At 42.7% G+C, this 24,469-nt stretch overlaps 1 protein-coding gene across 4 annotated transcripts in view; it reads right to left on the bottom strand.

Annotated features, from left to right (window-relative positions):
• Positions 1–24,469, bottom strand: part of UNC5D (unc-5 netrin receptor D) — a 603,711-nt gene that overhangs the window by 74,222 nt on the left and 505,020 nt on the right. For all 4 annotated transcript variants that reach the window (XM_063448679.1, XM_063448680.1, XM_063448681.1 and 1 more), the window contains 2 exons: positions 6,548–6,720; positions 5,773–5,996 (listed from right to left, as the gene is read on the bottom strand). In XM_063448679.1, the coding sequence (XP_063304749.1) occupies positions 5,773–5,996; positions 6,548–6,720 (397 nt within the window). The remainder of the gene's footprint in view (positions 1–5,772; positions 5,997–6,547; positions 6,721–24,469) is intronic.

Below are 24,469 nucleotides of genomic sequence, written 5' to 3'. Positions count from 1 at the left end.
TTGGCAGGGGCGTATTAGCCGCGAGGCAAACAAGGCATTTGCCTTGGGCGGCATTTTCCAGGGGGCGGCAAAAAAAGCCGCCCCCAAACGCCCAGGGCAAATGCCTTGTTAGCCTTGCGGCTAATTGACATGCCGTGCGGGCGGGCGGTCTGCTGGGCAGTGCTGGCGAGCGGCTGGCGAGGGAGCACTTCCTCTGAGCTGTCTGCTCAGCTCCCTCGCGCGCCGCAGAGTGAGGCTGGGAGCCGGAATATGACATCAGATTTCGGCTCCGCCTCCCAGCCTCACTGTGCGGCGCGCGAGGGAGCTGTGCAGACAGCTCAGAGGAAGTGCTCCCTCACCGGCCGCTCGCCAGCACTGCTCAGCAGCCACTGGACCACCAGGGAGAAATAGGACCCCCCCCCAGCATTCCCAAAGGTAAGGAGGCTGAGGGGGGGGTTAATTAAAAAAAAAATGTGTTAAATATGTGAGTGAGTGAGTATGTGTGTATGTCTGTTAGTGTGTGTGTGTGTGTGTGTGTGTGAGAGAATGTCTGTTAGTGTGTGTGTGTGTGTGTGTGTGTATGTCTGTTAGTGTGTGTGTGTATGTCTGTTAGTGTGTGTGTGTGTGTGAATGTCTGTTAGTGTGTGTGTGAATGTCTGTTAGTGTGTGTGTGAATGTCTGTTAGTGTGTCTGTGTATGTCTGTTAGTGTGTGTCTGTGTATGTCTGTCTGTTAGTGTGTGTGTGTGAATGTCAGTGTGTCTGTGTATGTCTGTTAGTGTGTCTGTGTATGTCTGTTAGTGTGTCTGTGTATGTCTGTTAGTGTGTGTGTGTGTGTGTATGTCTGTTAGTGTGTGTCTGTTAGTGTGTGTCTGTTAGTGTGTATGTCTGTTAGTGTGTATGTCTGTTAGTGTGTGTGTATGTATGTCTGTTAGTGTGTGTCTGTTAGTGCGTGTGTGTGTCTGTTAGTGTGAGTGTGTGTGTATCTGCTAGTGAGTGTGTGTCTGTTAGTGAGTGTGAGTGTGTCTGTAAGTGTTTTCCGGTTTCTGTGAAAGGTTTTCCGGTTTCTGTGAAAAGGTGTCTTGTCTGTAATACGGGAGGCGCAGTGGTGGAACTACAGGGAGTGCTAGTGTTGCTGTTACATCGGGGCCTTTCTAGTGACCCGTGCAATTAGGGCCAGCCGATGGGCATGTGTCTTCAGGGGCCCAAAACTGTTTTTGCACCAGGGCCCACTCTACGTTAGTTCTGCCACTGTGCAGCAGCTTCCCTGGCTCACAAGCTCTGCCCCTATCCCTAACTGAGACACACACTGACAGGCATACACACATTTTGACAGACAGTGACAGGCACACACTCTCTGACTGAGACACACACACGCACACTCTGAGACACATACACACATACTGACACACACATTTTCTAACACACTCACAAATTGCTATTTTTATTTTAATTTAAAGCCATCCCGCTTATCTACTTTTGGAAGAGCTGAGTGGATCTTTCCCTGGCGTCTAGTGGAGCTTTTCTCTAATCTTCCTGCCATTCCTCCCTGCTCCACTGCGCACTCTCTGTAGTGATGCCGGGACCGGAGTGACGTCATGTCACTAAACAGCGCGCAAGGAATCATAGAGGAAATGCAGGAAGGTTACTGCTTCCTCATGCGCAGCCTCCATGCTTCCCGAGGTGGCCAGCTTTAATGTTCCCTGCGTGGCTTAGTAAAGAGCTGACAAATGCCAGGTGCCACGGCAAGGGTGCATAGTTTATTACTGCACAATGGAATATTGTCCTTTAATGTAATTTGTGTAGTATTTGTAATTTGGTATTGTCAATGTCAAAAGGGGTTAGTTTGATTGTATGGAGGTAAAAAGAGGTTAGATCTTTTGAAGCTGGGACCCCCCACCGAATGTCAGATGTCAGAACGGGTAGTTTAAATGACATAGGGATGTGAAAAGGATTTTACCATATGGATGTGAAATAATCAAGGCTCTGCAAGGTGTAAGGTTCTACACTTGGAAAAAGTTTGAATGTCTCTTCATCCATTTGGCATGTACCTTTTAATTGATGATCTATTTTGTTATATTAATGTCCATCAGCTTTGTTCCTGTATCATATCCAAAGGAAGGAAAAAAACATTCATATTTACCCCACAGAAGTATAATTAAGCCTCATTTTTGTTATATTTGGAATGTGACAAGCACCATCTTCTAAATAAGCCCAAACATGAGTGGCATGGCTTGACCATGGGGGAAGGAATTGTGATGTCCGCCATATTGAGTTGCGAGTAAGGAATGTGACATGTCTATGGATTGGGAAAATAATAACAAATTCATAGATGCAGATTATTATTTCTGTGGCAGGTGCATAAGAGAAGATAGAGCTAAATGTTTCCATTTAGATTGAGGTTGGTCTGGAACAAAGGAGGTGATCACTTATTATTTCTATAGGCACGCCTTAACTCCGCCCCTGGGCAAGACTTGATAATCCACAGGGTATATATCCAATGATTTGGAGGGGTGTTAAGGTAATATTGCTATATGAATGCCATTCCAGTGTGAAGTATAAGAATAACATTGTTTTATTTCTTATCTTATTTGATACATTCGTTTTATGGACATACTTTACATGCAAGGGACTTTCGTTTATGTAAATGGACAATTCAATGAACATCCATCTGAAATCCAGCTTATGAGTTGTATGAGACCGGAAGTACATCTAACAGGAAGTGATATGTGGAACACAAGATCCCGATACCTGAAGTATACTATGGAATGCATGAGTCATCACCCGTAATTCCGGAACTGTAGCATGCCAGTCAGGCGCCAGAATTTGGCGCCAAATTTGATTTCCTGTTGTATATAAATGTGGAAGTATGTATTGTAAAATTATGATGCTCTTGAAAAAGACGGTTATCGTCGAAACGAGTTGTGTTTTTAATTATTTGTAGAAATAAAGTATCCTATCTGTCTATCCATTGCATCCTGGAAATCCTTTACTTGGTCTGTGTGGTAGCTGAACGAGCCGGATACATTTCTTTCATATGCCTACACAGCCGGAGCCTACTATAAGTGCCTCTGGTAAATGTGAGCATGTGAGCATCCTTGTTTTTGTCTCCTATATAGACCTATCATTCCTGTATTCCATTGGAATCTCAGATCTATGTATTACATAATTTATTGTGTATTAGCACTTCCCACTCTGTTTTTATATTTTATGTTATTTTATTGTAATGCCACATTAGGTGATAAGTGGCATTGGGAATTTGTGCATTTTTCTATCAGCGCCAATTACACCTTATTTTGTTCTGTATATACTTTGATGTTCAGATATGTTTGAAATAAAAGATTTGCCTTTGTGTGGCAACCAAGCAACATTCGACTGCTAGGCGGTCACCACTTGGAGTTTTAAGACTAGAATCAGCAAGTTTTAGTGTACAGTGATCAGCCACAACATTAAAACCACCTGCCTAATATATTGTATGCAGGGCCGGCCTTAGGCCTTTGGGTGCCCTGTGCGAAAAATCTTCACAGGGCCCCCCCTTCCCATCCTCCCCTTGCCCCCCTTCCCACACACCCTGTCACACACACACACAGACAGCCACACACAGACAGCCACATGCACACACAGACATAGAAACATAGAATGTGACAGCAGATAAGAACCATTCGGCCCATCTAGTCTGCCCAGACAGTCACACACAGAGGCAGACAGCCACACACAAACACACACGCAGACAACCACACACAAACACACACACACAGAGAGCCACACACAAACACACAGGCAGAGAGCCACACACAAATACACAGGCAGACAGCCACACACAGACAGCCACACACAAACACACAGGCAGTCAGCCACACAAAGACAGCCACACACAAACACACATGCAGACAGCCACACACAAACACAGAGGCAGACAGCCACACACAAACACACACACAGGCAGACAGCCACACACACACACACACAGGCAGACAGTCAAAAACACAGACAGTCACACACAGAGGCAGACAATCACACATAGATACCTCTGTTCCTTGTGGAGGCAGACAGGCAGTGCAGTTCCTGGATTCTGGTTGTTGGGGGAAGCAGGGACTCCTTCCTGCTTCCCCTGCAGCAATTACACTGCACTTTTAGCCCCGCCCACGCAGCACAGTAAGCTCCGCCCCTGCAGCAGGGTAAGCTCCGCCCCACCGCCAGGGATGTATTTACCACAAGGCAAACAAGGCATTTGCCTAGGGTGGCACTTTCAGGGGGGCGCCAAAAAATGCCAAACCAAGCTCCCAGACAAATGCCTTGTTTGCCTCATGTTCTGGGGCTGTCCACCTTATTGTAAGTGAGTGAGTGTAGCTGTCAGTGTGTGTCTGTGAGTGAGTGAAAGTGTGCGTGTCTTTCAGTGAGAATGGTTTTGCCTGTGAGTGTGTGTCAGTGTGTGTATGTCATTGTATGTGTATCTGTGAGTGTGTGCCTGTCAGTGAGTGGGTGTGTCAGTGAAAGTGTGTGTTGGTTAAACAGCGTGTGCCAATGACTGTATGTGTGTGCCAATGACTGTATCTGTCAGTGAGTGTATATTAGTGCATGTATCAATGAGGTCATGTGTCTGTCAGTCAAAAAAGTGGCCTTGACACAAATTGGGGGGGGGGGCAAATTTAGATTTTGTGGGTGCCCGGATTTAGTTGTGCCTTGGGCAGCACAAATCCAAAATACACCACTGCCCACCGCACGTTAAGCCCCGTCCCGGCCACAAATTTATTATTTTTTTTTTATCTCATCTGCCCATGTGTGAGCTGTGTCGGCCGCACGGCACCCCCTGCTTCATGGCACCCTGTGCGTCCGCATGCCTTGCACACCCCTAAGGCCGGCCCTGAGTGTATGTCCCTCTCCTGCTGCCAAAACAGCTCTTATGCGTCTAAGCATGGACTCCACAAGACCTCAAGCAAAGGCACTGTTGTGGGCCAAAAAGTTGTTTCTATTTTGCTCCAATAAATCTGGCCACTGGATTGAACTTGAGTGCCTGGACCATCATTACTTTTTTTGCAATTCAAAGAGTTTACAACAGTGACTGACAGGAACATAACCTGTAGGCACTGAATTTATTTTTCATACATCACAAATATAGGGGATATATCACAGTTCCTACATAAACAAAGTGAAAAGGACTTGGGATGCTTATGTGATTGTAGTTATCAAATTACTCGTTAGTAAGTCGAGAGGACCTTATGGCCCAACACAAATATAAAAGCTTTGCTTACAGCATGTTAATAGGTAAGTTGGATTTGCAGACTCCACATGCAACACCATTATTAACATGTAGAAATCAGAAACCATGTAGCAAGTAACAACAGTGTGTAGGAAGTAGAATTGCTATAATATCTTAGATAACCATATTCATGATTAATCCAGTATTTGTACATTCATGCTATTGGTCTATGGAAAGCAAAACTGAGAGATGAATGTATGTAAAGATGGAGCATTGACAATCTATACAATGAGTATTTGTTTCAGGCATGTACCATAGTTTCTCTCTTGGCTGTAGGTACAAATTAGCTGTAGTGCATTTGGGTAGGTAGTGCAAAGCAGTTTCTCCCTTAAATGCGCTAATAAGCTGTAGAGCATTTGGGTAGATAGTGCAAATCAGTTTCTTCCTTAAATGCGCTAATTCTGGCATTATTTATCCTCACTGCTTTATAACTTGTGTGTTATAATGAAAAACACCTCCTGGGGACCAGACCATCATTTTGCACATTTAAACCATGCAGCTATCATCAAGAAATGGAATAGTTGGAAGTCCTTACCTGGAAAGCACAGGGGGTATTGTCCATGCAGTAAACCCTAAGGTTGTAATCCAGAGAGTTACAAGACATGCAGCCAAAAACAGCCACCTTGAGCTCCTTCACAGCACAGTCTGTGAGTGGCTCCCCAACCAAAGCATAGGTCCCAAAGCTGTCCAACAGAATATGGCAGGCAAAGGGATCCAAAAGGCAATAAAATGAAGTGGTTTCATCATCAGTAGACATTACTTCCTGTAAAACAATGAATGAAAATGGCTATTATCATTGCTTATCTTTTCAAGTGATAAACTGTTTGACTATTTTCAATTATCACCCTTTTTAGACATTAGCAATGCGTCTGTTAGTCTATCTAATAAATTACCACACTCTATAACCGACATATTGAGCAGCAGTCCCGAAGATGATTTGCTAGCATTTTATGAGTGGCAATATTACGGGGGATTTGTTCAGGAATAATTGGTACATGACAATACGGCATTCCTGATTTATAGTAAATATATACATGGCCAATGGTATAATAGAACACTTTAAAGGTTCTTTGCTCATTTGTAAGAGTTTTTCATTGCGCAACAGATTAGCCTGACCTGTCAGCATCGATACTAAAAATGTTCTCTATGTGTCATAGTTCTATATTTTTTTATAGAATCACTACAGGACAATATATTTGTTCCATTACATTTGCTGTATCGAGAACAGTCAGGCACTTTATTAACATATTTATTATAGTTTTGGTTGACAGATGATGCAAAAGGATCCTATCATGTTAAGAACACATCACTTGCCTCCCATTTGCCCTGTTGAGATCTTCTCTTCAGCCTGATGTTCCAATGTTCACAGCTGACCTCAGCGCAGTGCGGGATTGTTAAGGCCACAGGCGTTGAGAAAGTCATATCAAGTGGTCCACAGGTTACCTCAGGACCCAGTAGAACCTCAGGTCCTTCAAGCAGCAAGCTGGTAATAAACACAACGAAGAGACAATTGGAATTGAGAAGATGACAAGTTTAACAAAACATCACAAAATAGATAAAAGTGTAGCAATTGAAACAGTGACAGGTGTGAGGAGAAAAACATTAAAAGCAATTATTTAAAAAAGAAATGAATTCTGACATTTCTGTACTAGTTGTAAGATATTATTCTAGCGACATTTATTATTAGAAACATATTGTATACAATCTTTAAAAAAAAAAAAAAAACAAGTGATATCTGAGCATAAGAAATGCATTACTCTTGGTATCCCAAAATAAACAACATATATATATATATATATAGTAGAAAGCACTCTGGAGTCTTGGTAAAGTAAATTCAAACTGCTGCTTTATTAAGCGAACACAGTGATAAACACAATACTCAATGTTTCAGTCTATTCAGACTTTTTTCAAGTAACTGCATTGGAAACTGCAGGGGCAAAAAACACAGATGTTTATGTAATTAGATACACATTCATCAGTATGATTCGTTTTAGGACTTTTTGTTAGTACTCTTCAGTTGCAATTGGATTAGACAATAGCCAATTTTAAGACCTATTTTCATACATCACCCCTGTGTGTCCTTTTCTCATAATACATAGTTGGATTGATTTTATAATGTACTGAGCAATTCAATAGACTCAATGTGGCAGATTTTTGCTCACTTATTGTTCTAGTTTCAAGATTGACTAGTGTTTTATGGGAGATTAATATCCTACAGTAACATTATAGCCCTCGTATAAAAGAAGGGTATTCAAAAGGGTCATGAAATGTTACTGTGCTTCTTAGTTTGAAGTTCTTGAAACAAAAGACAATCTTGAACCATTAAATTATCATTACCATTAAAAGAGTTAGTTTAAACTTGTGTTGTTATCCTTTCACTTTTTCTACAATCCTCTCCCCAGCCTATACTACATATTTGTTTTTTAGTACAAATTTTGAAGATAGAGTCCAGTTATATGGCTTTCTGAAGAACAACAGATTTAAAATAAAAATAAAAAAAAACAGCCATTGGTTAGATGAGCTGTGCTCTGTGATGTCAGGATTAGCTTCTCTGACAGCTGGATAACTGAAGCTTGCTTCAAGGTGAAGCATAAATCGCCCCTAGGCTAAGTATATTTTAGCCACTGAAAGGATAACTGGCACTGCATCACTAAATATATCTATGAATGTTCTGACCAAAAATAGACAGGTTTGAACAAAGCTATCTCCAGGCTTCTCAACCCATGTAAAGTAGTATCCTTTAGGGTGCTATAGATAAATAAGGGGGTTCCTCTGGTAACAAGTTGAATTGAGTGCTTTTAAAACAAATGTTGATACTGAGTAGGCCTGGAAAAATTATTTTACTGGACAAACAGCTTAGATAATATGATGAGTCACACAAAGCATTCAGCTATTTTCCATATTTAAAGGAAGTCATAGTATACAAGTAAATAATCAATTAGTAAATAACCAATATCTTCAGTCTAAAATATATATGTTTATACTATAGATTCAAGTTAGCACACAGGACCTACATAATCATCAAGGTTTTATCAGTAGTAGCTTGTAATCATATCTTACATCGCAACATAGTTATATAGGCTGAAAAAAGATCAGCATTTCACACTTCTGTTTTTGCTGTTGATCCAAAAGAAGGCAATAAAAAGCAGTTTGAAGCACTTCCGATTTTACAATAAACTAGGAAAAAGGTCTTCTTGACACCCTGCCCCCAGAATGGCAGTCAGATATCTCCTTAGATCATGAAGCTATTACACCACAAATTAATAATTATATCCCTGAATATGATGTTTTTGCAAGTATTCATCCAGTTGCTGTTTAAGCACCTGTACAGACTATGATAAAACCACCTATACAGGCAGATAATTCCACATCCTTATTGTTTCTTCCAGTCTAAATGTGTGACATTGTGTCCTATGTATAGTACTGTCTATGGATAGATTTTGTAAGCTATTCTTCATAACTAAAATGTTCCATTCCATTTATTAACTTTATAGCCAGCACTGCACTTTTTTCTGCACTTTTTCTAGTTCCATAATATCCTTCTTTAGAAGAGGTGCCCAAAATTAGAAGTGTGGTCTTATCATTGATTTTTAAATAGGTAAAATTATATTTTCATCCCAAAATTAATATCCACTTTTTATATGTGGCAATAACGTACTGGCCTTAGCCAGCTGATTGGTACTACAGATTGACATTGCAAATATGAATTTATGTTAATTCAAATCTCCAATAATTAATGTGTTACCCAAATGTGCAGCTTTCTCAATTTGCTCAAACAGCTGTTCTTTCTCATCAATATCAACATTAAGTGGATTGTAACATACCTCAACCAAAAATAGATTTCCCTTGTTTTGCCTCAAGCAGAATTCTACCCATAAAGCTTCAGCATTTCCCTTGTCACATTTACTTAATTTTTGACATTAACTCATGGTTGACATATAGACATACCCCACCACCTTTCCAGGTTTTTTTTTACCCTTCCTAAATAATGTGTGTCTCATCCCACCTTGTTCCCATTTTGCTCATTATGTCATATTGCTTAGTGTATGCTATTGCCTCTAGATTAGAGTTTAGTATTTAGCAATGTATTAACTATCCACTTCAGGTGGAAGGGGTTTTCATCCACACTTTTTTCCCCACCACAACTATTTTGGTATGTATTTTACAAGTAACGCCAAACCTCCATAGCAAGCCAGTAACCAACTTCATGCTGATGAGTTACATTAACAACGAAACAGCAGTCCATGAGTGGTACACTGGCTTTGCTCCTTTTCCTGATTTGTGGTTCAAAACTGTTGTTTACACCAGACAGATTCTCCAAGGAATCCTATCTTGCATTCAAAATGTTAATGCACAAACGCAGATGATTCACACCAAAATATATCCGGACTAATGGAAAACATAATTATCAATCACCTTAACAGGTTATATTTACTTCAAATAGTCACATACACACACTATGGTATGGCTTGCAATAGATATATTACTGAGAGAGAAAAAAGTCTGTCTCTTCTCTGACTACAGAATACTTGGATGCACAGACTTACAGACTGACATAGATAGAAAGACAAACAGATATATAGATTGAATAACATTTTACATGTTTAAAAAGGAAGTCCAATTTTGTTTAATTCCTATGTTCTATGGTCTGTGTTTGGGGTGACATGATTTGTCACAGGCATTAAAATTACATTAAGTAAATGAACATGCAAGCTTTCCATTCACTGGTAAATCATGTAGCACTTTAAGTTGTGGCCTATTCAAGTCAAAGACTATATATCATAGATGTGCAAGAGCTGAATGAAGAATTGTGTAACATATATGCTTTTAAGATGATGCAGGCAGCACTTCCCTTGGGATTGACATCTTAAAAGTGTTGGACATAAAAATGTAAAGATACAAAAGTGGTGTTTAGGGATTGAGCAGTCTCCTCTGTTGTTCCCCATTTAATGGAAGTTTACTTCTTCACCTTTTTCGTTGGTAAAAGCTTTTAATTCAAAGACAGGTGCTAAAAACCCATTAGGTCCCATTCAAGATACATGAAATTCTGAACAGAGCCCCTGGGACCATTAACGGAGCCAAAGAGAATATACAAAAGGTCAGACACAGAAAAGACAGAGGGAGAAGAGAAAGAAGATAAAAAAAGGGTGGAAGGTGAAGTCAGTATGAAGTAGAGCAACGGAAAAAAAGCTAATACATTAGAAAATGGAGAAGGTAACAGATAGGAATACTGATAAAGGTGAACAGATAGACACATTGATAAAATTAGAGGAAGTATAGCGTTCACAGGGCCTATTGATTACACAAAAATGGATTCATTGCAGTTTGTGATACTTTGATGGAATTAACTGAGATATTCTCGGCTACTCAGCATCTCTGTTGCACCTCTTCTCAAAATGCTGTCATTCCTACGGTTTAGCAACAATAGACATGAACAGAACATAAGATCGAATATTAAAATATTACATAGTGAACAAGTCACAGCGGCTAATAACTTCACCATTAAAATCATCCTTCTGATATTTAACTATAACGCTAGCCACTGTGACTTGGGCTAATATTGTGCTTTAAATGTACAGAAATAGTGGTAACTGATCGTATACCATATGGTAGCATGTTGTGACAGACAGATTTCTTTTTTATTTTATGACATGCCCGGTATATTGTCGGTTCTAAAGAGGTTAATATTACACATTATGATTAATTTTATTATTATTTTATTATTTATATAGCGCCAGCAAATTTCGTTAAGCTTTTTGGTAAGCTACTAGTTTGAAGGCCCCTGATAACCTTGTTAGAATACGAATCAGTTGAGTTTTATTTGCCAATGCATTTTGTTTTTGTACATTATCAAGTAGCAAAGATTATTAGGAATATTGTAGTCAATACATATTTTCAGTAATTGGATCACTCTGTGAGGCTAAGTTCCATACATAAAGCCAATGTTATATTGTATATTCAAAATTATTTGAGATTGCATGAAGTTTACAAACACAAGGTTAATGTCAATACCAGCAAGAAGCATGAAAAAGCATTAACGTCCAAGGTTTTTTCTAATGGAATTTGCCATGATTTTTAATGCTAACACTAAGAAAAAAAATATTTTAAACAATTAAGATATTTTTTTTATATATATATTTCTAAAGATACATACACAGTTCAGCAAGTTAACTTCTTGATCATTTCTTTCCACCATTATTTGATTTGGAATGATAGATATTTGAACCTTTCTGTGTTCACTTTGCTGTCTTGCTACTGATATCTTTCTTAGCTGCTTACAATATGAAAAATTATCTCTTCACAGTCCAGGCTAACAGTGACCAGGGTGTAATTCAGTTAATCTATATAGCAGTAATAGATTAAAAAAAATTGTGCTCTTATTGTTGACATCTTCTTAGAAAAAAATAAAACATTGTGTCCTTATCGCCGCCTTGTCTTGGTTAGTCCAGATTGGAACAGCTTGAAAGCCTGTCGTAGTTTAATGAAGAAGCAAATGGACTTGAAGGGATAGTATTTGCGAGGCAGATAATGTATTAGAGTCACGAGTGGTGCAGAGACATTGTGATTTCTGGTGAGAACAAGATTATACATAGTTTGTAAACCTGTGAATTTTAGAATACACACACACATACACACATACACACACACACACACACACACAAACACACAAATTGACTCTGACATACACACACAGTACATTGTTAGAAATATTTTTTGTCCTTCTGATAGTGTCACTGTCATAAAGTCTTTCTCTTTTAGCATTGTGTGAGAACACTGGGTGTTTAAATTGTCAGATTTGCATATATTTGTATGATCTGATTATTGCAGACACACTTTGTATGCCTATGTGTTCCTGACTTACCTAATCAGTTACTAAGAGATACTTTATTACCTCCTGATATTCATAGGCGTGCGCACGGGGTGTGCCGGGTGTGCCTGGGCACACCCTAATCCCCTTGGCACGCCTATGTATTGAGTCCTGCAGGAACAGCGTTCCTGCACTTTTATTTGAGGAGGAACGCTGTTCCTGCAGGCACTCAGCTCCCCCTTCCTCACCCTATGTTCCCCCTGTCATTGGGGTCGGTCAAGCGCCGGTCTCCACTCAGCCGCGGCGAGGGAGCTGTGTGCTCTCTGCTTCCTCTCGCCGCGCGCTGTTTGCTGATGCTGGGAGCCGGAATATGACGTCATATTCCGGCTCCCAGCTACAACAGACAGCCCGCACGGCGAGAGGGAGCAGAGAGCACACAGCTCTCTCACCGCGGCTGAGTGGAGACCGGCGCTTGACCGACCCACTGGACCCCAGGGACAAGTCCACGCCAGCACTCCAGGTAGGGAGGCTGGGTGGACTTTTTTAATTAAAAAATAATAATTTGTATGTATGTGTCTGTGAGTGATTGTGTCTGTGAATGCATGTATGTGTGTGTGTGTCTGTGAGTGAGTGTGTCTGTGAATGTATATGTGTGTCTGTGTCTGTGAGTGATTGTGTCTGTGAATGTATGTATGTGTGTGTGTGTCTGTGTGTATGTGTCTGTGAGTGATTGTGTCTGTGAATGTATGTATGTGTGAGTGTGTCTGTGTGTATGTTTCTGTGAGTGATTGTGTCTGTGAATGTATGTATGTGTGTGTGTGTGTGTGTGTGTGTCTGTGTGTATATGTCTGTGAGTGAGTGTGTCTGTGAATGTGTGTGTGTCTGTGTGTCTGTGTGTATGTGTCTGTGAGTTAATGTGTGTATGTGTCTGTGTGTCTGTGAGTGAGTGTGTCTGTGAATGTATGTATGTGTGTCTGTAAGTGTGTCTGTGAATGTAGGTGTGTGTCTGAGAGTGTGTGTGTCTGAATGTGTGTGTGTGTCTGTGAGTGTGTGTGTGTATGGGTGTGTGGGTGTCTGTGAATGTGTGTGTGTGCACGCGTATATATGTGTGTCTGTGTATGTGTCAGTCTGTGTGTGCACGCATATATATATTTATATATATATATATATACACACACACACACACACACACACGTGTATATTATTTTTTGGGGGAGGTGGGAAAAGAGTTCCCACACTTTATTCCCCAGGACTTCACCGGAGATCTCCGGATCTCCCCTGTCGGCTCACGCAGAGTCGGCGCTATCTGAGTGCCGGCTCTGCTCTAAGCCTCCATGGGCTGGCGGGGAGATCAAAGATCTACCTCACCAGCCCACAGCAACATGGAGGGAGGCAGTAGAGGACCCGGGGAGCTCTAGACAGCAGCTCCGCCAGGTTCCTCTCACGAGATCTGAGCATTGCCACGGCAACACTCAGATCTCGTGAGAGTTAACTCTAGCCCCGCAGGCTAGAGTTCCCTCTCCACTGGACCACCAGGGATGGCACATGGCAGCAAGGATCCCCCCTCCCTATATAAGGTAGGGAGGGGGGATATTTACTAATCTGCCCCCACCTCCACAATACCTCCAAACATACAGCCTGCACGCTCACACACACAGTACACTAACCGCACCCTCACAAACACACAACACCCTCACACACAGCACACTAACAGCACCCTCACAAACACACACAAACAGCACCCTCACAAATACACGACACCCACACACATCACACAAACGGCACCATCACACGCACACATCACACAAACAGCACCCTCACACACACAGCACCCTCACACAGCACAGTAACAGGACCCTAACAAACACACACACAAACACCCTCACCCACATAGCACACTACCAGCACCCTCAAACCACCCTCACACAGCACACGAGCAGCACACACATACACAGCAGTGTATGTGTGTGTGTGTATATGTGTGTATGTATGTATGTGTATATATATATATATATATAAATATATATTACATATATACACATGCGCCGTGTGTTTGTGCTTTAGGGTGCACACCCTAATGCAATAGGCTGCGCACGCCTATGCTGATATTGGATATGTGTGATTTTATATATCATATATTATCTAACTGTGCCATTACAAGGTTAATGCTAACTTGTTAAAGACTAGGCCTTGTGGTGAATAATGCATTTTGGGCATTCTTGTTTTGTCTTTTTGGGTGGAATTATGACAGAGTCTTTGGACCTGTTTGTGCATCAGGAGTACCCAGAGCTATTGATTCCTGCATGCAATAATGAGCAGACAGAGCTTGTTATATCTGCCTCTATAGTGGGTAGATGCAAAATCTTACCATGAAGAAGCATGGTGGTGGACTCCGGTGCCAGGGGAGAAGGGATGGATGACAAAGCAGGACATGTCTGGATCCCAAGCTGGAGACCAGCCTATCCTATTCACATTATAATTGGTAGCAATCAGCAGGACACCTCTTCTCCGTAAGGGGGGTCCAAAACACTGCCTGCATTACACCTCTATTGGGGGATCTTAGCCAGAGTTGTACTATAGCTTATGAAGCTTAAATATCACTGGCTTAAGCGGATCACAACAAAATACAACAAAAGATGCCATGAGTACAGAGGAAGAGTAGCCTGTAATAAAAGTAAATCCATCCACATTGTAGTGCTCATACAGGGAGACAGGGAGAGTAATAGCTTCATAATTCTATGGAAAGTGAGTTCAACAGAGTCCTATGTCCTTGCTTGGAAGTTTTTGTCCTTCTCCTAACCAGGATATAGTGGCGAGGCTTGTAGAGGACATAAATATAATGTTACAAGAATGGGAGAGGAGAGAAGCCAGACAGAGACTTTAAAATGCCTACCAGACTTGCTGTGCAGGTCTAGCAGGTAAAAGTGATGGCGCCTGGACCATAATGTAAAAATGCCAGAGTGCAGACTGACGTCAATAAGGAATGACGTCAGACACCAACGCCGGAATTGACGAATGAGGAAAAAGACATCTGAAATAGTGCACAAAAGGGATGGATGACAAAGATAGAAGGGATAGAAGTGTGCATCAACTTTTCTATAATGAGGCTGAGCTTGCCAACCAACAAATTCTCCAAAGACCTTTACTTGGCTGAAAATTGTCAATTTTTACCATGAATATGTAATATACTACACTATGGTCTGTTTTTATATTTGTTTATTTCAGGCTATACCCAAATCCTCACTAGTGATGTCGTGAACATAAAATTTTCGGTTCGCGAACGGCGAACGCGAACTTCCGCAAATGTTCGCGAACCGGGCGAACCGGGCGAACCGCCATAGACTTCAATGGGCAGGCTAATTTTAAAACCCACAGGGACTCTTTCTGGCCACAATAGTGATGGAAAAGTTGTTTCAAGGGGACTAACACCTGGACTGCGGCATGCCGGAGGGGGATCCATGGCAAAACTCCCATGGAAAATTACACAGGTGATGCAGAGTCTGGTTTTAATCCATAAAGGGCATAAATCACCTAACATTCCTAAATCACAATGGATATGGATTGACACCTGACATATGACATATTGACACCTTGACATATGTATTGACACCTGTCCTCAGAGACCCTTATACACACTGACACAGAGCAGAATAGGGACTGTTCCTCATACATAGGGTCACTTGGCAGATATGTATTGACACCTGTCCTCAGAGACCCTGATACACAATGACACAGAGCAGAATAGGGACTGTTCCCCCTACATAGGGTCACTTGGCAGATATGGATTGACACCTGTCCTCAGAGACCCTGATACACACTGACACAGAGCAGAATAGGGACTGTTCCTCCTACATAGGGTCACTTGGCAGATATGGATTGATACCTGTCCTCAGAGACCCTGATACACACTGACACAGAGCAGAATAGGGAATATTCACTAAATGCCAAACATTGTTATACAGGGGAATATTCAGTAAATAAGGATAAGGGGGGGACCTACTGTCCTCCGCCCCGGCCCCCACCCCTGCACGGTGGGTGGGGGCCATAAATCTGTCCTCCCGCCTGCCCCACCCGTGAGCGGTGGGTGGTTGCCATAAAAATAATGAGGGGGGGACCTACAGTATGATGTTGTATTGATCAGGTAGTGTAAGGGTTACGCCCGCTTCACAGTGACAGACCAAACTCCCCGTTTAACCCACCGCAAACAACCGCAAACAGTCCATTTGCACATCCGCAAACTCCCTATTTGCACAAGGTTGGATACCAATCTAGCCATATCCCGTTCCTTGTCCTCACTGATGTCATTGAAGGTCTCTTCCTCCACCCAGCCACGTACAACACCAAGGGTCCCCGAAAGGTGGCAACAAGCCCCCTGGGATGCCTGCTGTGTTTGGTCTTCCACCTCCTCAAAGCCACCTTCCTCCTCTGACTCCTCTTCTTCAGACTCCTCTCTCTGCGTTGCCTCTCTCTGCATTTTTATAAGGTGTGTTAAGTAGTACTATTCTTATTAGTTTAACCCCTGTTATGAGTAGAGGACTATTTCCTTGTTTCGTCAAACCTCTTCAAAGATGGAAAAAGCGGTATGTGTGGAAGAAACGAGGAAATATGGTCAGGTGGTGGTGCCAGCCCCACCGAGGGCTTGTACCCAGGTATGCTAATAAACTGAAAAAAGAAAAAATCTCCCAAGAAGGAGATCTAAAACTGGCATAGGAAAAGGTTAGACAACTATAATAAAGTGATACCTACAAATCCTAGTGAGCATAGGTGTATAATAGAGGGAGAAAGGGAATGCAGAGTAATGATTCCTAATACCGTGGTTAGTACCCTTTGTTAAAGTAAATTGAGTAATGGACAAAAGTCTTTATTGCATCATTTATAAATAACAAAGGGATACTATACTCATTCCCGTATAGTGGCTAATTGTGTAATAATGGTAATACTATATTGCCTATTATATAATATTGCCAGGGGCAAGGAAATTCCCTCTAAATAGATGGGTATAGGCAGAGAGTATGGAGACCGGAGTGATGCTGTCATAAAAAGTGTCAATAAGGTGATATAAAGTTCAATGTATCACAGACACACAGACACCCTTTCTCTTAGCTAGTTTCCAGAAATGCTGGATAGGTAGAAGGGCTATAAAGACTCAGAGAGGTCTAAGAAGAATCCTCAAAACTATCCCTAATCTCCTTAAACACCTTCAAGGGTGTTCTAAGCTAAAGCTCAATCTAAACGTTTAGATGACTGCCTGATTTCCCATCACAGATGCTGGCTAGGAATAACACTGTGCAAGACAAAGAGTGGGTCTAAGTGCCCATAGTGCAGTAAAGTGTCCCTAGTGAAGTGAAAAAGAGAATAACGAGCTGGCGCGCAAGAGAATAACGAGCTGGCGCCCTATCAGGGTACGTGTATATGGCATCAATTTTAGGAACCGGGAGATGGAAAAAGATGCTTGGTCGGTCCTCCTACTTCAAATTTGGGGCAGTGTGAGTGCAATCTAATGTGCCACCAGATAGGAGTGGTGTGTTAAGTAGTACTATTCCTATCAGTTTAATCCCTGTTATGTGCCTTTTTTTTGGTTTGGTTTTTGAAGCCACAGTGCAGCACCAGAGGCCCGAAAAATTAGGCATGTACACATGTCTGAAAAATTAGGTATTGTTGCAGCGGCCAGAAAAATTTATGTTTGTTTCCCAGGCAGAAAGTGCCCTAAAACATTGCGGCTGGAACCCTAGTTGGTGGCGGATAAGTCACGCAAGTCAACCGGCATTCAGAGCTAAAATACAGCAGCGTGTGGACCATTTTTAGCCCAAGGCAGCTCATCTCATCAGGCCTTTTTTAGTCGAATGTATCGCCCACTGTCAGTCCCTACGGGATCCATCCCTCATTCATCTTAATAAAGGTGAGGTAATCTGGTCTTTTTTGACCTAGGCGACTTCTCTTCTCAGTGACAATACCTCCTGCTGCACTGAAGGTCCTTTCTGACAGGACACTTAAAGCGGGGCAGGCAAGAAGTTCTATCACAAATTGGGATAGCTCAGGCCACAGGTCAAGCCTGCACACACAGTAGTGAAGGGGTTCATCGCTCCTCAGAGTGTCGATATCTGCAGTTAAGGCGAGGTAGTCTGCTACCTGTCGGTCGAGTCCTTCTCTGAGGGTGGATTCCGAAGGGCTGTGGCGATGCGTAGGACTTAAATGCTCCGCATGTCCTCCATCAACAACACGTCTGTAAAGCGTCCTGTCCTTGCCAGCATGGTCGTGGGAGGAAGAGGATTACTTTCACCCTTATACGCTGTGTAAAGCATACTTTTTAATTTATTTTGCAAATGCTGCATCCTTTCTGACTTGTTGTAATTTGGTAACATTTCAGCCACTTTCTGCTTATACCGGGGATCTAGTAGCGTGGACACCCAGTACGGGTCGTTCTCCTTCAGCCTTTTTATACGAGGGTCCTTCAACAGGCACGACAGCATGAAAGACCCCATTTGCACAAGGTTGGATGCCGAACTACTCATTTCCCGTTCCTCCTCCTCAGTGATCTCAATGAAGGTATGTTCTTCCCCCCAGCCACGTACAACACCACGGGTACCAGACAGGTGACAACGAGCACCCTGGGATGCCTGTTGTGGTTGGTCTTCCTCCTCCTCCTCAAAGCCACATTCCTCCTCTGACTCCTCTTCCTCACAATCCTCTTCCAGCGTTGCCGCAGGTCCAGCAAGCGATGCTGATAAGGCTGTTTCTGGTGGAGATGGTGACCACAAATCTTCCTCTTCCTCTTCACGCTCATCTACGGCCTGATCCAGCACTCTTCGCAGGGTGCACTCCAGGAAGAAAACAAATGGTATGATGTCGCTGATGTTGCCTTCGGTGCGACTGACTAGGTTTGTCACCTCCTCAAAAGGACGCATGAGCCAACAGGCATTGCGCATGAGCGTCCAGTAACGTGGCAAAAAAATTCCCAGCTCCCCAGAGGCTGTCCTAGCACCCCGGTCATACAAATATTCATTAACGGCTTTTTCTTGTTGGAGCAGGCGGTCGAACATTAGGAGTGTTGAATTCCAACGTGTCGGGCTTTCGCCAATCAATCGCCTCACTGGCATGTTGTTTCGCCGCTGGATATCTGCAAAGTGCGCCATGGCCGTGTAGGAACGCCTGAAATGGCCACACACCTTCCTGGCCTGCTTCAGGACTTCCTGTAAGCCTGTGTACCTATGCACAAAGCGTTGTACGATCAGATTACACACATGTGCCATGCACGGCACATGTGTCAACTTGCCCAACTTCAATGCCGCCAACAAATTCCGTTGTCACAAACCACTTTGCCGATCTCCAGTTGCTGCGGAGTCAGCCACATTTCCACCTGTGCGTTCAGGGCGGACAGGAGTGCTTGTCCGGTGTGACTCTCTGCTTTCAAGCAAGTCAAACCCAAGACGGCGTGACACTACCGTATCTGGGATGTGGAATAATACCTGGGGAGCTGGGAGGGTGCCGTTGATGTGGAGCAAGACGCAGCAGCAGAAGAGGACTCAGCCGAGGAGGTTATGGAAGAAGATGGAGTAGGAGGAGTAGAGGAGGTGGCAGCAGGCCTGCCTGCAAGTCGTGGCGGTGTCACCAACTCCTCTGCAGAGCCACGCATTCCATGCTTGGCAGCCGTCAGCAGGTTTACCTAATGCACAGTGTAGGTGATATACATGCCCTGACCATGCTTTGCAGACCAGGTATCAGTGGTCAGATGGACCCTTGCAACAACACTGTGTGCCAGACATGCCATTACTTCCTTTTGCACAATCGAGTACAGGTTGGGGATTGCCTTTTGTGAAAAGAAATTTCGTCCGGGTAACTTCCACTGCGGTGTCCCAATAGCTACACATTTTTTGAACGCCTCAGACTCCACCAGCTGTATGGTAAAAGCTGGCAGGCTAATAGTTCAGACAAGACAGCTGTCAGACGCCGGGTAAGGGGGTGACTTTCTGACATTGGCTTCTTACGCTCAAACATGTCCTTGACAGACACCTGACTGTGGGCAGATGAGCGGGAACTGCTCAAGGCGAGAGACGGAGTGGCGGATGGTTGAAAGGGGGCAAGGAGGACAGCAGTGGTTGATGTGGCTGAAGATGCTGGACCAGGAGGAGGATGGCGGCTTTGAGTTTGTGTTCTGCTTGTACTCATGTGTTGATCCTATAGGCGTTTGTGATGTGCGATCATGTGCCTACACAATGCAGTTGTACCTAGTTGGGTGTTGGACCTCCCACGACTCAGTTTCCTTTGGCACAGGTTGCAAATGGCATCGCTGTTGTCAGAGGCAGACACACAAAAAAAATGCCACACTGCTGAGCTCTGCAATGACGGCATTCTGGTGGTGGACACAGCATGCGTTGATTGGCGTACTGTCGGGCTGACCCCGGGTGCCGATGCATGCTGTCTGACTGTGCAACTAGCTCCTTGCGACGACATCCCTCTGCTTCCAACTCGTCTCCTCCTCCTCTCTGTCTCTCCATCTGAACTTTCGCCCTGTTCTTCTTCTTGCCGAGCGGGCACCCACGTGACATCCATGGACGCATCGTCATCATCAACCGCTTCACTTGTATCTGACAACTCAGCAAAGGAAGCAGCAGCGGGTACAACATCATCATCATCGCACCGTATGTCCATGTGTGTAATGCTGCCTGACTGAGACATATCCCTGTTATCTACATCCTCTGGCAATAATGGTTGCGCATCACTCATTTCTTTAAACGGATGTGTAAATAACTCCTCTGACAGATAAAGTGAAGCGGCTGTGGTGCTAGTGTTGGTGTTGGCTAGTGTTTTGGTTTAGTGGTACTATGCGTGCAAGCTACTGTGAGACCAGATATGAGTGGCACTGTGCAGTGGCAGAGGTTGGCAGAGTACACGCTGTAGGCCTGACACACCCGCTTGTAGACACCGAACTGCTATTCAATCTATAACAGTGAAAAAAAAATTGTTTTTAAATGCACGCTATTGTGACACCAGATATGAGTGGCAATGTGCACTGGCAGAGGTTGGCAGAGTACACGCTGTAGGCCTGACACACCTGCGTGAAGACAACTAACTGCTATTCAATCTATAACAGTGAAAAAAGTTTTTGGGCTTTTAAAAGCACGCTATTGTGACACCAGATATGAGTGGCACTGTGCACTGGCAGAGGTTGGCAGAGTACACGCTGTAGGCCTGACACACACTTTTGAAGGACACTGACTGCTATTATATTACAGTCAAAAACTTTTTTGTTTTTAAATGCAAGCTATTGTGACACCAGATATGAGTGGCACTGTGCACTGGCAGAGGTTGGCAGTGTACACGCTGTAGGCCTGACACACACTTTTGAAGGACATTGACTGCTATTATATTACAGTCAAAAACTTTTTGTGTTTTTAAATGCAAGCTATTGTGACACCAGATATGAGTGGCACTGTGCACTGGCAGAGGTTGGCAGAGTACACACTGTAGGCCTGCCACCCGCTTGAAGGACACTGACTGCTATTAGATTACAGTCAAAAACGTTTTTTGTTTTTAAATGCAAGCTATTGTGACACCAGATATGAGTGGCACTGTGCACTGGCAGAGGTTGGCAGAGTACACACTGTAGGCCTGCCACCCGCTTGAAGGACACTGACTGCTATTAGATTACAGTCAAAAACGTTTTTTGTTTTTAAATGCACGCTATTGTGACACCAGATATGAGTGGCACTGTGCACTGGCAGAGGTTGGCAGAGTACACGCTGTAGGCCTGATATACAGACGCTTGCAGACAACTAACTGCTATTCAATCTATTGCAGTGAAAAAAATGTTTTTGTTTTTAAATGCAAGCTATTGTGACACCAGATATGAGTGGTGGCACTGGGCAAGTGGGCACAGTTTCCACTGTGAGCCTGACACAGAAGCTGGCAGGCAGGCAACTGCAATAAGATTACACAGGAAAAAACAAACAAACTTATGTTCTAGCCCTAAAAAGGGCTTTTTGGGGTGCTGTCCTTACAGCAGAGATCAGATGAGTCCTTCAGGACTGTAGTGAACACTGAATACACTAGCCTAGCTATCCATTTCCCTATCAAATCAGCAGCAGCTACACTTTCCCTCCTCTCACTAAGAATGCAGCTTCAGAATGAATCTAAAATGGATGCTGTACAGGAGGTGGGAGGGTCTGGAAGGGAGGGACTGCTGCTGATTGGCAGGAATGTGTCTGCTGACTGTGAGGCACAGGGTCAAAGTTTACGCAATGATGACGAATAGGGGGCGGATCGAACCACGCATATGTTCGCCCGCCGTGGCAAACGCGAACACGCTATGTTCGCCAGGAACTATTTTCCAGCGAACCGTTCGGTACATCCCTAATCCTCACCTATATTTTTATGTTAAAATTTACACTGTGTTTGTGTTGTGTGGAGTGACGTAATACATGGTGATAGTAACAGCACTTCTTTGTACAGTTAGCATTATTTCCTGCACAGTGTTGTTTTAAATTTGTATCTAAAACAGAGGCAGCTACATCAGAGACCAGTGGAAGTCTTTTCCCCACAAAGTGACAGTAGTTAACTAGAAAAAAATGAATACATCATGAGTCGGAGTACGATATTGAATGATATTTGCAAGACTTTGAGTGGCAGTGCATTCTTTCAGGTGTTGCACATTCAAAGCTAGTCATGTAGCAGATTCTTATTGGACAGTACCAGATGAGTGTATCTTGGACTATTCTGTAGTAAAGTAACATTTATTAGACCAGTATGCTGTTACACCTGAGGCCTACCAGTGGAACAGGGCTCTGATGCAGAATGGTTTTACCATTTACATCGAGTCTTATCAAACTGGTGGCCAAGTTACCACAGTGGAAGATGGATTGGAACTTCATCCGGCCTTCTGAGTCTGCTGTCCTGTCAGGTCAAAATGCAGCAATATACTGTTACTCCTGCCAGCAGCTGGGATACACAATGAGTAATTGTCCTTGATCCAAGATGTGCAACCACATGGAATACTGGAGGTATATTAAGGGAGAGTGCCCATTGCATAGAAGGCACCACAGCTAAATTAAATTACAAACCAGGGCATCATTTTGTGGCCAAGCTTTGATCTGTTACTACCTTCTGCAGACCTGTTTAAGGTATGGTACCCTGTTGGTCTACCATGAGGGATGTAACAGGATGTCCTTCTGAGAGTGTCACTGACAATTCTCTTTTGGCGTTATAGTGAGAACATTAAACACTTAAATTGTATAATTTGCATATATTTAAATATTCTGGTTGTTGCAGGCATACTTCTCTTAATGTGTGTTACTGCCTCAGTTACTCAGTTACTAAGAAATATTTTATTATATTCTGAAGTTGGACATCTGTTTTCCTGTATTTTATATTATATATTATAAGATAGATAAATGGATGGGTAGATGAACAAACAGCCAGATATCAGATTTTAGATGCCATATTGCATTCCTTTAGGTACCATTAGCAATGGAGCACTGTTTAGACAAATACAGCTTTTTAGAACAAAGTATGAGTTGTGATCCCAAAGGGACAACAATCAAAAACCAGTACTGGAAAAACAGTGCTTGCAGAACTCATAAGGTCAAATCAGTGTTTCATATTTCCCACATTTGAGAAAACATTGCGTTGAGTACACACACAGAAACAAAAAAAACACACTCATAAATGTTACTGAGAACCTTAAAAAAGAAGGTGAGAAGTTTGTAGGGCACAACATTTTAAATGTAATATTTAGGCAAAGCTAGCCCATTTCAGACTCAATAATTCTCCAAAGATTATTTTTGTAAATATTGTGCTGTTCCCTTGTCAGTTTACCACGGCTCAATGTTAATTTTGCCAACCCCTATGTAATGATAACTAAGCAACATATATGTTCCTTGCATCTTCATATCTTGTCTAGTCTTTCCTCCAAGCTATACATGTTAAGAACCTTTACACTTTCCTGGTAAGTTTTATCCTGCAATCCATAAACCAGTATCCTCCTGAACTACTATGTTCTCCCTAACACTGCAATGATTTCATCCATAAAATGAATGTTTACTGTTGTTAACCAGGAGTTAATTAAATATTGCTATGTGTGAAGGATGAACCAAAGTATAATGTTTAGCTGAATTATATTCTTCACTGTAAAGACTGGAGAAAGATATGATTTTTTTTATTTTTGTCAGCACAAGAGTTAGAGTTATCTCTGCATTTTATAAAATAAACAAACGTCAAATCTGTTCAAACCATATGTTTTTCCAGCTGATTGTTCTTCCAACTTTTCAATTGCTTTTTCTTGGCATGAAACATAGTCATGTGGGTACCCGCAGGCTCAGTTAGAGTAGAGATGATGCCTTGTGATAATGATGAATCAATACATTGCACAGATATTAATGCTGTTATGCATGTACCCTCAAAGTATGGATAAGGTTTAACTTAGGCACAT

The sequence above is a fragment of the Pelobates fuscus genome, chromosome 3 (assembly GCF_036172605.1).
Source record: "Pelobates fuscus isolate aPelFus1 chromosome 3, aPelFus1.pri, whole genome shotgun sequence".
Taxonomy (NCBI): Eukaryota; Metazoa; Chordata; class Amphibia; order Anura; family Pelobatidae; genus Pelobates; species Pelobates fuscus.
The sequence above is the reverse complement of the archived record's forward strand: the minus strand, read 5'-3'. Positions and strand labels throughout refer to the sequence as shown.